The sequence below is a fragment of the Macaca thibetana genome, chromosome 7 (genome assembly GCF_024542745.1).
Source record: "Macaca thibetana thibetana isolate TM-01 chromosome 7, ASM2454274v1, whole genome shotgun sequence".
Taxonomy (NCBI): domain Eukaryota; kingdom Metazoa; phylum Chordata; class Mammalia; order Primates; family Cercopithecidae; genus Macaca; species Macaca thibetana.
Window position 1 is genome coordinate 40075603 of NC_065584.1, and position 16212 is coordinate 40091814.

General features: G+C 44.1%; 3 protein-coding genes across 5 annotated transcripts in view; 1 reads left to right on the forward strand and 2 right to left on the reverse strand.

The window, feature by feature from the left end:
* The window catches only part of RDH12 (retinol dehydrogenase 12), a 340678-nt gene that overhangs the window by 139194 nt on the left and 185272 nt on the right, over positions 1-16212 (reverse strand). The window lies entirely within an intron of this gene.
* Positions 441-11596, forward strand: PIGH (phosphatidylinositol glycan anchor biosynthesis class H). Of its 3 annotated transcripts, none has more exons than XM_050797083.1 (4): positions 441-723; positions 6830-7039; positions 8153-8233; positions 10744-11596. In XM_050797083.1, exons 1-4 carry the CDS (start codon positions 544-546, stop codon positions 10834-10836), a joined length of 564 nt encoding a protein of 187 aa, XP_050653040.1. In that variant the 5' UTR covers positions 441-543; the 3' UTR covers positions 10837-11596. The 3 variants fall into 3 exon arrangements, with proteins under 3 accessions (XP_050653040.1, XP_050653039.1, XP_050653041.1); XM_050797082.1 differs by having other exon boundaries at positions 448-723; positions 8150-8233; XM_050797084.1 differs by having other exon boundaries at positions 460-723; positions 6835-7039; positions 8150-8233.
* PLEKHH1 (pleckstrin homology, MyTH4 and FERM domain containing H1) overlaps positions 11377-16212 on the reverse strand; it is a 56218-nt gene continuing 51382 nt past the window's right edge. The window contains exons 27-29 of the mRNA XM_050797008.1: positions 15312-15398; positions 14868-15014; positions 11377-13880 (exon numbers count right to left, since the gene is read on the reverse strand). Of these exons, the coding sequence (XP_050652965.1) occupies positions 13719-13880; positions 14868-15014; positions 15312-15398 (396 nt within the window). The 3' untranslated portion in view covers positions 11377-13718. The remainder of the gene's footprint in view (positions 13881-14867; positions 15015-15311; positions 15399-16212) is intronic.

Below are 16212 nucleotides of genomic sequence, written 5' to 3' on the forward strand. Positions count from 1 at the left end.
CAGCTACTCAGAAGGCTGAGGCAGGATAATCGCTTGAACCCGGGGGACGGAGGTTGCAGTGAGCCGAGTTCGCGCCATTCCATCTCAAAACAAAAACAAAAAACAAACTGTGGATTTGCTTGTTTTTAGACAGGGTCTTGCTCTGCCGCACAGATTAGAGAGCAGTGGCATGATCTCGGCTCACTGCAACCTCGACCTCCCAGGCTCAAGCGATCCTCCCACCTTGGCCTCTCAAAGTGCTGGACTACAGGCGGGAGCCAACGCGCCCGGTCTAAAAACGGTTTTAATCCGTCCGCTGAACTATTGCCCCCGACGGGCTTTGTTCGAAGACAATCACAGAAGCCGGGTCAAGGCCGGCCCGGACGAACGCACAGTCATCAGCCCCACACAGGGTTCTCGGCGCGCAACTGAGGCTGCGCAGGCTTAGGGCGGGGCATGGTGACGCGGCTGCCGGAAGCGGGTCTGGAGCGGGCGAGACGCCTAGGGCGGGCGATCGCTGTGGAGCGCCGCGCGGTGCGGTGCTGGCGGCCGAGTCGGGGCATCATGGAGGATGAGCGGAGCTTTTCGGATATCTGCGGCGGCCGCCTGGCCCTGCAGCGCCGCTACTACTCCCCGTCCTGCCGGGAATTCTGCCTCAGCTGCCCTCGGCTCTCGCTGCGTTCGCTCACCGCTGTCACCTGCACGGTGTGGCTGGCGGCCTACGGACTCTTCACCCTCTGCGAGGTAAGGGCAAGTCGGCCCCTCCCCGCGGTCGAAGGAGGGGGTTCGGCTTTGGGAGGGTCTTTGGGATCTTTGGTCGAGCCCGGACCTCTGGTCGGCCCCTCCTACAATGATAGAACAGAAGGGCGGGAACTCACGGGTTCTGGGGACGACATTCCGCTGCTGGACAGCTCTTTAAATGACGTTTAGTGAAGTGTGTGCTCCTGGACAGTACCTTCCCTCTCCGTGGCTGTGCTCTGCTCGGTGGGTTCACTCAGCACACATCTAGTTCTTGCACGACGGTATAAAACTTTAACTTCCATGTGTTCTATGTAGTATAGGCGCGCAGTAATTTAATTCCAGGAGTTCAGGGAACTCTTAAGTGAGTCTTCCTTGTCCATCACTTCTGCTGTGCTAACAATACTTTATGTAGACTTCCACAAACTGTCTTTGCCTCCACAAGTGTGTGTGTGTTTATCCGTGTGTATAGATAGTGTTAGAGTTCTTCCTAATCTCTGTTTTTCAAGGCAGTTTTTTAACCCTCCGTCCTCCCAAACCCTTCCCCAATTTCAAGTACTTTCTAAAGGATTATGAAATTTTGGACGTGTGTGATATCTGTGCTCAATTTCCAGATTCATTCCTGTTTTCTTTGAGCCTCAATTTTCTACATCTCTAATATAGAATTCATGCCTGCCATACCAGCTTCATGATATCGTGAGGGTTAAATGCAGTAACTTTGTGACAGCTCTCAAATAAAAAGAATTATCCCAGTTGCCCTTTTCAGGATGAGTTCTAGTTTCATATGTAGTGCCTGAATTGAATGTATTATCCCAGAAGTGATCTTATCAGAGCTAAGTACAGCAGGGCTATTTATTTCTGTAACTTGGATATTGTTTCCATTACTGCATCCATTAGCTTTTTTGCTGTCAAAGCATGTTTCAGAGCATGGTAATTTAGCATAGAAATATGCAGAATTAAGACTGCCCTAATTGTAGGAAACTGTATCTAACTGTATCTAAACTGTATGTTTGTTCAGGCGAAGGGCTGTACCTCACGCCTGTAATCCCAGCACTTTGGGATGCTGAGGCGGGCGGATCACTTGAGGTCAGGAGTTCGATACCAGCCTGGCCAACATGGTGAAACCACGTCTTTACGAAAAATACAAAAATTAGCTGGGCGTGGTGGCTCACGCTTGTAGTGCCAGCTACTCGGGAGGCTGAGGCGGGAGAATTGCTTGAATCTGGTAGGCGGAGGTAGCAGTGAGCTGAGATCACGCCACTGCACTCCACCTGGGCAACAGAGGGAGACTCTGTCTCAAAAAAAAAAAAAAAAAAAAAGAAAAAAGTTTATTCATAAGTCCGTTAAAATGATTAAGTTGATAGCCCCCCTAAAATTTAATTTACAGTATAGTTGAATTTTAGTACTAGCCTGAGTTCTTTTTTTTTTTTTTTTTTTTTAGACAGAGTCTCGCTTTGTTGCCCAGGCTGGAGTGCAGTGGCGCGATTTCGGCTCACTGCAAGCTCCACCTCCTGGGTTCACGCCATTCTCCTGCCTCAGTCTCCTGAATAGCTGGGACTACAGGCACCGGCCACCATACCCGGCTAATTTTTTTTGTATTTTTAGTAGAGACGGGGTTTCACTGTGTTAGCCAGGGTTTCACTGTGTTAGCCAGGATGGTCTCGATCTCCTGACCTTGTGATCCTCCCACCTCGGCCTCCCAAAGTGCTGGGATTACAGGCGTGAGCCACCGCGCCCAGCCTAGCCTGAGTTCTTGTAGCCTATGTGTGTGGTCATGTGAGGAGGAGGAAATAGATATTTATTAAATGCCCACTGAGTGCCAGATGCTTTACTGAATTCCTTACTTTAGCCCTAGAACGAAGAAAACCAAAGCTCACAAAGAGGGGTGAGTTATCCAAAGTCTCAAAGCAGTAAATGGCAGATCTGGGCTTCCAACCCAGGGCTTTCTGACTCTGAGACCCTTTCTTTTCCTTTATACCATTGTATAGTTGATCTTAGGCAAAATTTAAAAACAAAAATCTGTTTTTGTGCCAGGTCCCTTCTGTACTTATCTCTCTCATCCTGGTGTACTCTGCTTACCCCTATCAAGTACCCCAGGACTCAGTGACCACATCTTCCTTTAAACTCTACTGCAATACTTTCTAAGGGCTCTGTGTGCCAAAATTTCTTACCTTTCCTATTCAGAACTGCTTATGAGAGTAATGAATATCTGGAATGAGAAGAAATCTGATTGAAGGAATTCATTCAAACAGCTTAACCCCAACCCAAATGAATATTGAATTGTTTCAATTCTACACAGTAAAATGAAGTTGAAAAAAATGCAGATAGTAGGGCATGGATTGCTCTTATTGGAAAGCTGACATGATCAAATCCTTAAGGATTTACTGTTCTTCATCCCTACATTCCTTCTTGTTTTTAAGTTCACAGTTCTATTAAAGTTCCAGGTTGTTCCCTTGTTTATTCCAACCTGGAATGTTCTTCCCCCTTCCCTTTCAACTAATTATATTGGTCACTAACCACCACCTCCCCTGCACCAATTAAATCCTAGTTCCTTGGATGTGATGGGATATATTCTTGTGTGCTTTAATGTCTTTTTCTTTTTTCTTTTTTTTTTTTTTTTAAACTTTTCCTTTGGCACTTATAGTCAGTATCAGAGTGTCCTCCAGAATATTTTCTGTGTATTAATCTTGCCTTTAATAAATCTATACGGGTCAGGGCTGAATTGTATTCCTCTCCATTCTTCATAATGCTTATTCAGTGCAATTAATTAACTCAAAATTAGATCTTTCTGGATCATCAGAGACCCAGTACTGAATCCTCCATTCATCAATCAACAGATAATTATCTAGCACAGAGATAAGCAAACTTTTTCTTTCTTTCCTTTTTTTGAGACAGTTTCTCACTCTGTTGCTCAAGCTGGAGTGTAGTGGTACGAATACCCCTCACTGCAGCCTCAGTTTCCTGTACTCAAGCGATCCTCTTATCTCAGCCTCCTGAGTAGCTAGGACTACAGACATGTGCCACCACACCTGGCTAATTTTTGTATTTTTTGTAGAGACAGGGTCTCACTAGGTTGCCCAGGGTGGTCTTGAACTCCTGGCCTCAAGCGATTCCCCCAGCGTTGGCCTCCCAAAGTGTTGGGATTATAGGCGTGAGCCACAATGCCTGGCCCAAACATTTTCATTAAAAGACTAGATAGTAAATATAGCAGGTTCTGTGGGGTCTGTCTCACAATATTCTTTTCTTTCTTTCTACAACCCTGTGAAAACTTAAAAATCATTCTTTGCTTGAGATGGGCCAGACAAAACCAGACCACAGGCCCAAATAATTTGCAGATCCCTGATCTAACACTATGGATTAAATATAAAGAAGTAGAAAGAGACCATCAAAGAAAACCAGAGCTAGTGAGTGGTTGAAGTGGTAAAAAACCAGGTTTTATTCAGGAACTACTACAGTAGGGGAAAAGAGACTTCAGTATAGAATTCCAAATTTCCTCAGTTCCTAATACAGCATGGAAAACTGGAGATTTATAGCCAAGGAGCAGGGTGGGAGTCAGTGGATAGAAAATTACCCAAAGGAAACATCAGGGGCAAGGTGGGATTCTGGCTAAACTGACTTGACAGGATTCTTGCTGAAGGCAGGCCAGGCTGATCAAATACCAAGGGTGGGAGTTCTTTCTAAACTGATTCAGCAAGATTCTTGCTACAACTGGGTGGGTAGTGCAGGCCCAACAGAGATGTCAAGGTCCGGGCCTAGAGAGCTTAGAGGAACCTGACTAGAGGTAGATAAAGGAGAGTGTCTTGTCAGTGCAAAGAATAATAAGATACTCCCTGCCCTCAAGGATTGCAGTCCAAAATTACAAAATTTCTTTGATTCTAGGTCATCAATATTTTTTTCCCTGTGCCAGCCTTCTAAGTCATAGCTTTGCCAGGTGCAATGGCTCACGCCTATAATCCCAGCACTTTGGGAGGTTGAGGCGGGTGGATCACCTGAGGTCAGGAGTTCGAGACCAGCCGGGCCAACATAGTGAAACCCCGTCTCTACTAAAAATACAAAAAAAAATTAGCTGGGCGTTGTGGCGGGTGCCTGTAATCCCAGTTACTAGGGAGGCTGAGGCTGGAGAATCGCTTGAACCCAAGAGGTAGAGGTTGCGATGAGCCAAGATCACACCACTGCACTCCAGTCAGGGAAACATGAGCGAAACTCTGTCTCGAATGAATGAATGAATGAATGAATGAATGAATGAATGAATGCAAGCTTCTGGGAAAAAAGATAAAACAATGCCACATGAAAGAAACACACACCAATAGGACAACACATTTTAACTTCAGAAATGTTAAAGATTGTACATTTGTCTTAGAATCAAGGGAATAAATAATATATACCATTTTTTGAGTCCTTAACACATCACTTAGTCAACTGTAAATAACACAGAACAACTAAAATAGCCTTAAGAGATCAGGACCTTTTCTGTTAACAAGAAGTCATAAGGTAGGAGGGCTCCAGAGTTCACATAGAAACTCATTTGATTCCGGCTCTTGTCATCTTACTGCTGACACCCTTAGTGTGCCCTACTTGTCCTCCACCTGGTCCTCCAAGTGCAGAAACTGCATTTCCACCCTTAGCGTCCTCTAGTTGTCCTCTACTAGCTCTCCACTGGGTCTGGCAGAGGCCATAGTAGTTCCAGGTATCTAAACCTCATGATGAAGGGAACGTCTCTTCTGTAGATTTTTAAAGATGAATTCATGTTTTCCGGAAGCCCCTCCAGCAGATCTCCCCTCACATCTCATTGGCCAGAGTTGTGTCACATGCCCATTTTTAAACCAGCCATTGGCAGAAGGGGTGGGAACCAATCATGATTCACTCACAGTTCAACTGGGGTTGGTGGGTGGCCGTTTATTAGGCAAGCTGTAGTATCTGCTACACTGTACTAAGCACTTTATAATTGTTCAGTCTATGGTTTTGCACTATATACACAGATGGTTCCCAACTTATGATGGTTTGACTTAGGATTTTTTGACTTTAGGATGATGCAGAAACAATACACACGATACTGTAAGTACCCATACAAACATTGTTTTTCACTTTAAAGTATAGCATTGAATAAATTACGTGAGATTTTCCACACGTTACTATAAAATCAGGTTTTGTGTTACATGATTTGCCCAACTGTAGGCTAATGTAAGTGTTCTGATCACGTTTAAGGTAGGCTAGGCTAAGCTCTGATGCTTGATAGAGGTATTAAGTACACTTTTTAATTTTAGTTTTTCATTTGAGTGCTAGAACTCAATATTAAATGCATTTGCATGGGTTTATCAGGACATAGCTCCCTCCTGTATTCTGCTGAGGAAAGGAAAAGATTTGGGGTCCTTTTTTTTTTTTTTTTGGAGACGTCTCTGTCACCCAGGCTGGAGTGCAATGGTGCGATCTCGGCTCACTGCAACCTCCACCTCCCTGGTTCAAGTAATCCTCCTGCCTCAGCCTCCAGAGTAGCTGGGACTAGAGGTGCATGCCACACGCCCAGCTAATTTTTGTATTTTTAGTAGAGACGGGGTTTCACCATGTTGGCCAGGATGGTCTCAATCTCTTGATCTTGTGATCCGCCTGCCTTGGCCTCCAGAAGTGCTAGGATTACAGGCTTGAGCCACTACGCCTGGCTGGGTCCTTTCTTTTTTTAAAGATACAGTGTCATATTCTGGTACCCAAGCTAGAGTGCAGTTGTATGATCATAGCTCACTGCACCCTCAAATTCCTGGGCTCAAGTGATCCTCCTGCCTCAGTCTCCCTAGTAGCTGGAATTACAGGTGCAAGCTACTGCATTCAGTTGATTTGGGCCCTTAATTTGGAATTTTGGAAAAATAGTTTCTGAGATTGCTGTGATGATGGTGGACATTTTGCTGATGGAGGTTTTCCCCAGACCTATCCATTTGTTGTCTGGATCTGTTTCACTGTATACTTTTATAGCACCTCAGAACCCAAATAAAAGCAATTTCCTTTTCCTCCATGCATGTTCCCCTCATCTGACAAGAGAAGAAAGGCTTTTTTCCTCTTTGCCTGGAGTTGACTGGTACCACTTGGTAATCTTACTGCCTGTGTCTGGCTCTCTCTTCAGAACAGCATGATCCTCTCTGCTGCCATCTTCATCACCCTCTTAGGTCTGCTTGGTTATCTCCATTTTGTGAAGATTGATCAGGAGACTCTGTTAATCATTGATTCCCTTGGCATTCAGATGACTTCATCTTATGCTTCAGGCAAAGAAAGCACTACCTTCATAGAAATGGGCAAGGTCAAGGATATTGTCATCAATGAGGCTATCTACATGGTAAGTATTTGAAAGGTAGTATTACAGTCCTCTCTGGAGGAGGTAGCCAGCCCATGGGGTGTTCCCAGATCTATACTGAGCCTTAATACCTAAAGTACTTGATGTCACAGAATTAAACATGAAGATCCTCTGCTCTAGTACTTATAGTACTAGAGTTTTCTTTTTGGCTGGCATGTCTATAAACCATAAAAGTGAGACTTATATGTAAAAGGTAAATCTCCTTATTTTTAAAGAGATGCAGCAGGTTTTCATGGATAGAGAATTAGTATTTCAACTTTATCTTCAAGACCAACTCCAAAATTATCACTAGCATTTTTTCCTTCTCTTTCTTTCTTTTTTCTTTTTTTGTGAGACCCTGTCTGTTACCCAGGCTGGAGTGTAGTGGCTTAATCACAGCTCACTGCAGCCCCAACTTCCCACGCTCAAGCCATCCTCCCACCTCAGCCTCCTGAGTAGCTAGGACTACAGGCACGCACCACCATGCTTAGCTCGTTTTTTCTATTTTTTGTAGAGATGGAGTCTCACTATGTTGCCTAAGCTGGTCTTGAATTCCTGGGCTCAAGCCCTCCTCCTGCTGTGGCCTCCCCAAGTGTTCAGTTTACAGGTTTGAGCCACTATGCCTGGCCCTGTCTTTTTTCATTTAAAGAACAAGAATATACTTTTCTCCCACTTCAAAAGCTATCAAGTGTTCTACTACTTAACCATTTGTGAAAAAGCGTTGAGCCTTACCTTAGAAAAAAAGAATGTGGCCAGGCGCAGTGGCTCACGCCTGTAATCCCAGCACTTTGGGAGGCCAAGGCGGGCGGATCACCTGAGGTCGGGAGTTCCAGACCAGCCTGGCCAACATGGTGAAACCCCATCTCTACTGAAAATACAAAAAATTAGCCAGGCATGGTGGCAAGCACCTGTAATCCCAGCTACTTGGGAGGCTGAGGCAGGAGAATTTCTTGAACCCGGGAGGTGGAGGTTGCAGTGAGCCAAGATTGCACCACTGTACTCCAGCTTGGGCAACAGAGTGAGACTCTGTCTCAAAAAAAGAAAAAGAAAAAGAAAAAAGGAATGCAAAATGAGTTTCACTTAGACTTTGCTATTTGATTTATTTTCTTACAGCAGAAGGTGATTTACTACCTCTGCATCTTATTGAAGGATCCAGTGGAACCACATAGGATATCCCAAGTAGTACCTGTCTTCCAGGTGAGCATAGAACACTTTTACCGTTGTCCAATTAATCCTCAACCTTTTCAGTAGGAATGTAAATTCCTTTTTTCAGAGTATTGGAAGACACCTGACAGCTGTTTTGAGTGATAATTAGGATTTCAGTTATTTGAGAAGTTCCTCTCTGAGGCAAATATAGTCCTTAAAAATATTATTCCTGCATATTTTATTATTTTATTTTATTTTATTTTATTTTATTTTATTTTATGAGACAGAGTCTCACTTTGTCACCTAGGCTGGCGTGCAGTGGTGTGATCATCACTCATTGCAGCCCCCACCTCCTAGGCTCAAGAAATCCTCCTGCCTCAGTCTCCTGAGTACTTGGGACTACAGGTGTGCACCACCACACCTGGCTAACTTTTTTTTTTCTTTTTAGTAGAGATGAGGTCTTGCCATATTGCCTAGGCTGATCTTGAACTCCTGAGTTCAAGCAATTCTCCTGCCTCAGCCTCCCAAAGTGTAGGGATTACAAGCATGAGCCAGCACACCTGGCCTCATGCACATTTTAAAGAGCACAATCAAATATATAGCAACCTCTGCCTACAAATCACTATTCATCTACTTTGACTCTGTCAGTCTACTAATGTACAGTTTTTTAGATAGAGGTCATTGATCTCACATTGTATGCTATTGTGTGTCTTGCTTTGTAAATAATATGTATGTGTCCTACAAAGGCCATTATATTTATTATTTTAAATAACTATATTGTATAATATATTGAAATGTCAGTTTATTTAGCCACTCTTGCCACCTTTTAAAATCCTGCCTGGAGTTTTTTGTTTTGCTCTTACAAAAAAAAAAACCACTTATCAGCTGGTGCAGTGGCTCACGCCTGTAATCCCAACACTTTGGGAGGCTGAGGCAGGCAGATTGCTTGAGCTCAGGAGTTCGAGACCAGCCTGGGCAACATGGTAAAACCCCCATCTCTACAAAAAATGCCAAAATTAGCTGAGCGTGGTGGCACACATCTGTGGTCCCAGCTACTCAGGAAGCTGAGGTGGGAGGATTGCTTGAGCCCAGGAGGTCAAGGCTGCAGTGAGCTGTGATCATGCCACTGTACTCAGCCTGGGTGACAGAGATCCATCTCAAAAAACAAAACAAAAATTATACAAACATAATAAATTATACAAACATAATAAATTACGAAGTAAATTATTTTAGAGGTAGGTATTTATGCACGTATTTATGTATATAGTTAACCCTGCCTCACTGACCTTTTTCACAAAGGATTTAAGATAGCTAAGCTAAAATATTATTTTGCATTATAATTAAAAATTATTTTATTAAAGCTTATGAATAGTTTTATAGACTTCTAGTGTTTAAGATGGGGCTCCAGAGATTGGACAACATTACCATACTTTGGGGCTTTTGTACTTCTTTTTCTACCATCCTGGCTAATAGTGGATTTAGCTTTTTTAGCTTAATATGTAGGTAAAGGCATTTTAAATAGGTAAATTTGTATCTCTTTAAATGATAGGCTTTTCATATTTCCTTGTATTACCTATCAGTATTTCCTCTTATTTTAAACTACCTATCTTCTCTATTAGTCAAGAAGAATCTGAATATTATGTATTTGTACCTGTTTTTATATATTTTTAACAATCTTTATATATTTTAGGTAGTATACTTTTATTAAATATACTTTCACATATATTTTTCCCATTCTGTGGTTTTTCTTTTAATTTTGGTTATTACATTTCATTGTACAAAACATTTTTCAATATTTACATATTAAACTGCCCTTCTTGTCTTTGAGGGCTATTTTATAACGTGTGACATTTCTCAAGGGTCCATTTTGTTTTTCCTCTTTGCTTACTCTTAGAGATGGAGTTCATGAAACTTAGACAGATGAAAAAGCTATCATTTGATCTCCCACTTCACACAATTCACAAGGTGGGCTGTGAGCCTAGCTGGGACTCTTCCCAGCAAGGTGTGCTGAGGCCTAAACTTAACTCCCTGAGCTCACTGCTGTGCCATTTATACCCCTTGATGTGGGTGAGAGATTGAAGTTGCATGTGGGCCCAGTACCATGGCTCAAGCCTATAATCCCAGCACTTTGGGAGGCCAAGGTGGGCGGATCACTTAAGGCCAGGAGTTTAAGAGCAGCCTGGCCAACATGGTGAAACCCTGTCTCTACTAAAAATACAAAAATTAGCTGGGCATGGTGGTTCGTGCCTGTAGTCCCAGCTACTCGGGAGGCTGAGACACAAGAATCATTTGAACCCAGGATGCAGAGGTTGCAGTGAGCCGAGATTGTGCCACTGGGTGTGGTGGCGAGCACCTGTAATCCCAGCTACTCGGGAGGCTGAAGCAGGAGAACTGCTTGAACCTGGGAGGCAGAAGTTGCAGTGAGCCGAGATTGTACCACTGCACTCCAGCCTGGGCAACAGAGCAAAACTCTGTCTCAAAAAAAAGTTGCAAGTTGATGCATCTCCACTGTACTCCCTTATGTTCACTTTGACTCTGCATTTCTCCCCTTTGGAATTCAGAGTGCTAAGCCCCGGCTGGACTGCTTGATTGAAGTATACAGGAGCTGCCAGGAGATCCTGGCACACCAGAAAGCCACATCAACAAGCCCATGAGCCCCAGCGTTCAGAAGGCCAGCATTGTCTTCCATGGGAGATGACTCTTAAACCATAGGGGCTGGTTTTCTGTACTCTAAACCATCAGGTGGACACAGTCCTAGGAACCATTATTGGTGTAGTACATCTCAGAGCCATAGAGCAGGTGACTGAAAATCTAACTCAGTGTATTTCCGTGTACTGTAGTGTTTTCCTTGTAAGGTTTTGCCTACTTTACCAAAGGAGGGGAGACCTTAAGAATTTTGACACAGTATGTCAAAAGTAATGTCAGCAAGGAACACTTTGTGAAATTGCTAACCATGTTCAGGTTTACTTTGTTGATGTTTGTGAAGCAAAACCATGGGAAACTGACGTCAGATGTCTTGAGAAAGGTGTATTTTCCAATATTACCCCTCGTGTAAAGTTACAAAAAAAAACAAGCCCTCCACGTACTGGTTAGCAGGAAGTAATGTCCTACAAAAGGTGAGTCTGTTAACCTAGCGCCTGTGTTCTGTACAGGGCTTATTTACTCTTAATAAACAGATCTTCCAAAACACACAGTTACCTGGTTCACAGATAGCTGCTTTTTATTGACAAACAAGATCATGGTATTTCAGTCATGGTATCAAGCACATTAATACTTTTCTGTTACTCAGCAATTTTTTTAAATCAGTTCAAAAGCTACTTTTGCCAAGAGGGATGAGACAAAAGGCCACACAGAAATTTGACTTTGGTTTTCAGACACGGGACTCTCATGTTAACAAAGAATAAATAAGCAAATTATCGAATCCTTTGTTTCTAAGGCAGTTTCTTCTGTATAAAATTAATAAACTAAAGGAGGATTCCTGAAGGGTTGGGGAGGAGAGAGGGTGGGGGAAATAGATTGACCCCAAATTCAGTGTGAACACAGCTCCATTCTTGTTTACCCTTCCTTCGGACTCCTACTTTTCTTTTAAACTCTCTGGGTAGATAATGTTATTCTTATTGGCCTTAGAGACACCCAAGATATTATAAAACCAGAGCTGTTATGTCTGTCACCAGCCCTGCAGGAATTATTCAGGAACCTGTGGTACATGTGACTTGTTCGAGGTAGAAATGTCTCAGCTAGATCCCCAAATCCTGGGGTGAAAAGTGTGAACAGAAATGGCTGTAAAACTACTTGCCTTGCACAGTCAAGTACATGTAAAAGAGGCAGAGACTTGGATGTGCTCCTTTTTTCCTCATGCTTGTCAGTTTACAGGGTGAGAGAGGAGAAGCTTACAGCAGCTGAGGTGTTCAGATAAACTAGTTCCAGCCTCGCAGTTTTTGCTGTGCACAATATACACACATTGTTGGGATTAAGGGCTTGGTTTTGGGTGCTACTGCTAAATATACAGTTTTCAGCACTTTATTGACAGATAGTAAGGCTGCCTTAGAGCTAGGAAATAAAACTCAGTTTCTTAGATGTTGGAAAATCAGTGTATGAACTCTTTCATTTTGTTTTTGTTAAGGGAGGGTGTGTCTACACCCTGTCTAGAGGAGACTGTCTAGTCTCCTCTGCACTCAGTCAGAAGGTCTGAATTGAGGGGGATTATGGTATTATCAGTAAAGCAAAGGAGGAAAGAAACTTTCTTTTACCTGCTACTTGTAGGCTAGGGCAAGTGTCACATACGTATCCTCACCCTCAAACTAATTCCCAGCAGAAGTTTGCCAGAAGTCTTAAGGAGTATATCCAGGCCCACATGCCTGAAATAGTCTTCTGTGTTTCTGACTCATTTTTGTTAGTCTTATAGCAGCAAAAAGCAGAGTGCATTTGCTTGGTCTTTTACAAGAACAAGGAAACAGATGATGGCCCACTATAGTGAACACAGCCTTCACCGAGCCCTGTCCAGTCATTAAAATGAGACAGGGAGGGGTCAGATCGGACCTACCCCCTGCCCTTGCTTGCACATTGCGTGGTACTGGGTTTGGCCTACAGTCCAGTGTGAGGGAAACAGCTTGAATCTTAGCAGGGATAGCATGTTATCCTGCAAAGACTGCCACAGAAGGGGCTGTACCAATGCCTACATACCAATAATGGGGAAAAGTGAGTCTATTCTTTTTTCTCCAGCTCTGCCAGCACCTTTCCCATTTGGGCAAGGCAGCCCAGTTTAGTGAGTTCTAGGCTTCTGACAGTGTAGGAGAATTGGAAATTTTAGTCCTATCCTGTTTAGCGACGTTCAGAAAACTTCAAGTATAAATAAGATCATATACAATATTAAAAAATTAGCTTCCAGGCTGGGCACGTTGGCTCATGTCTGTAATCCCAGCACTTTGAGAGGCCAAGGTGGGTGGATCAGCTGAGGTCAGGAGTTTGAGACCAGCCTGGCCAACATGGTAAAACCCCGTCTCTACTAAAAATACAAAAATTAGCCGGGCATGGTGGCACACACCTGTAATCCCAGCTACTCAGGAGGCTGAGGCAGGACAATTGCTTGAACCCAGGAGGCAGAGGTTGCAGTGAGCCGAAATCACGCCTTTGCACTCCAGCCTGGGCAACGTAGTGAGACTGTGTCCCCCACCCCACCAAAAAGAAAATTAGCTTCCTTGAGAGTATCAGTGCAGAAAGCCTTAACTTACAGCACTGATGCCCTCAGTAACAGTGTATCATCCCTATGTCTAGAATCGGGTAGCATCCAGAGTCATTCTTCTTACGAAAAAAGGAATAAGTGGTTTTAACACTGGGTCTAGATTTTTAAAAGTTGAGCCCTGAAACCTTGTAAGGCACCTAGAGAATAAAGGCTTCACAGACACTAAAATACACATTTCACAGAACAACAGTGGTGGGGGGCTGTTAGACCCATCACAGTAGTATCATACCCTAGGATATATATCTCTAAATCCAGAGGCACTAGTGGTAGTGGGGAATCGGGTAGGAGAAATATTCACAGCAACGTTGGCCCCTTGGTAGCACAGGAAACAGAAGAAAAGAACTGTTGTCCATCCAGTTCCCACAGCTGGCAGGCTCCGGGTAGGTTGGTGGGTGGGTTCACAGTTGTAGAGCAGTGGTTCATATAGCTGGCCATGATGAAGGTAGCTTCTGCAATCTAAGAGGAGGTCAGAGATGTGAAGGAATTGAACTAGCCTTGGCTTGAATCCTGTTTTTCTCACTTATTAGCTCTTATACTGAGTTCTGGGGCCTCTATTTATTTAATCTCTTAAAATACCCACCTGGGAGAAAATATCCAAAGGGAACCATTACTGTGCGGTTCAGAGGCCCAGTGGTGTGGGCCCCTGTTGGTCTGGCGATCCTCCGAGATGCACAGTGCCTTTCTGAGAAAAGGAGGCCCAGTGTTCTGCTCTGGTTAGCTCTACAACCAGGGAAGAGGCCTTCTTAAGAAAGGGATCTGGAGATCCTCCCCTTTGGCAGGGGTGGTATTAAAGGAGGAGTAGGTTTGGCAAACTCTAACTTTAGGATTAAAAAGTGGAGAACAACAGGGTTTCCAGGTAATCACAGGGGAGTCAGGAACAATAAATCAGAACTTAGGTTCCTGAGCCTTTGTAATTGTTATTTTCGCTGGTCAACACTTCCTGTATCGAGTAGGAGCAAAGTCATTAAAGCAAAAGAGGTCTTTTTGCCGTCTTCCCCACAACAAGGAAGAGGGAGCACTGTGGGACTGTCCCACTTTTCAGCTAGTGTTGGGTCAGCAGAACCTAGGGGTAACATGAGAGCACCTTAAAGAGGAATCTGCCCTGCCTCGAGGCCTGCTGCAAGGAAGAGAAGAGCACATAAACACCCAACTGAGGACTGCGTGATGCTGGGGCTTGAGAGAATAAAAAAGAATAAGTGAAGAGCATAATAGTAGCTAGGCCAGAGTTAGTTCCCTCCGAATATGCCCCTTTACCTACTAGCTGAACATTGCTACTGAGATGCTATACCACCTGAACCTTCGGAATACTAATTACAGACAAGACCAACAATTTTATCTGGGCAGGGCCCTTGTAGAGCACTAGCATAACCCCAGTTTCCTTTGTAAGCTCCAAGCCCACCACATCTGGCCAGAGTAGAACGTTTTAGCAGCTGTCAGACCTACCTTGGGAGCAGCCATCTGGAAGATCAACTTCTCAATGTGGCTTTTTCCAGAGGTCTTGTCTGGGATAGATCTAATCACAAGCATGAAGTCATCCCTGCAGCCACCAAAGGTTGTCACTGAAGAGTAGGGGTAAGTGACGTGCACTTGCTGTGGAAAGGAACCAGTCAATTCTGGGGAAACTTTCCACCTGTCCCCTGAGCTAGGAACCAGCATCCCCTGTCTCTTCTAGGCACAGGAAAGGAGAACTCCCAAGTGGTCATAATTTGGAGATCTCCATCTTGAATGTCTACAAGCACTGTCTAGACTAGATGACAGTGGTGCCTGGGCAGGAGTGGGGGTAGAGCAGCCATGGTCACTTGGTTCAGGCTTTTGAGTCCACAGAGGAGAAGAAAGACCATGTTGAGGAAGAAGAGGGGTCAAGGAGCAGCCTGCATCCTTTCATACCATAGTGTTGTGGTCCAGGATGCTGACACCATCCTCATTCACAGCAATCCACACCAGAGCATTCTCCTTGGAAGACAGCTGGGCAGGCTGGGGAAACAGAAACAACCCATCAGATAGATCCATAGTTACAGATTTTGAACTATAAGAACTTTCTGAGAAAGAAGGCACATCCAGGGATCTGCTAAGCAGTAATTTCCAGCCACCTCATCTTGGAAAACAGACGGTATTTGTACAGCGTATGCAGAAAATAGACAAGGCTGCTTGTGACAGGAGACCCTTGGCCTTGGGGCTCTGGTCACCTACTAACCATCTCAACGGCAGAGGCGATCATTCTTTTGGTGTCCCTAGCACCCATGCTGCCACAGCACACTGGATGGAAAGCTCTGTGCTACAGAATAGAGGCCAGCCCTGGCCACTCTATTAGGGGAATGGGGAACAGGTGGTTTTCTCCTAGTCTTGGAAACACGGCATTCCACCTATAGTCTCCAAGCTGAAGTGCTTCTGACTTCAGCCAATCTCCTAGGTGCTGTAAAAGAAATAGGAAAGCAAGAATGCAGTCCTGTGGCTTTAGGCCCTATCAGTAAGGAAGTGACTATTTAGTGGACATTCCTGTAATGACTGATTTTCACTGCCAGGAGTATGGTATGGTAATCCAGAAAACCTCTCTCTTAATCCAAAGGGAGGCAGATAGACATCGGACATGTCGCCTTTTTCAGAAGCTTTTCCCAAGCTCCCAGACCAAGTGGGTCCCCGTTTCATGCCTTTATAACACCTCTGTACATCTCCTTCATAGCACTTGCGATGGCTTATAAATATATATTAAATATATAGAGAAAAAAATGAATACGATTATTTGATGAATGTACATCTCCTGCACTAGATGGGAAACTCCAGGAAGGCA

What these genes read in the sequence shown, in the direction of transcription:
- PIGH (XM_050797082.1), top strand. Translation starts at nt 544, where the DNA reads ATGGAGGATGAGCGGAGCTTTTCGGATATCTGCGGCGGCCGCCTGGCC. An exon ending in TCAATGAGGCTATCTACATG is followed by an intron (nt 7,040 to 8,149) that starts GTAAGTATTTGA and finishes ATTTTCTTACAG; the next exon opens with CAGAAGGTGATTTACTACCT. An exon ending in AAGTAGTACCTGTCTTCCAG is followed by an intron (nt 8,234 to 10,743) that starts GTGAGCATAGAA and finishes TTTGGAATTCAG; the next exon opens with AGTGCTAAGCCCCGGCTGGA.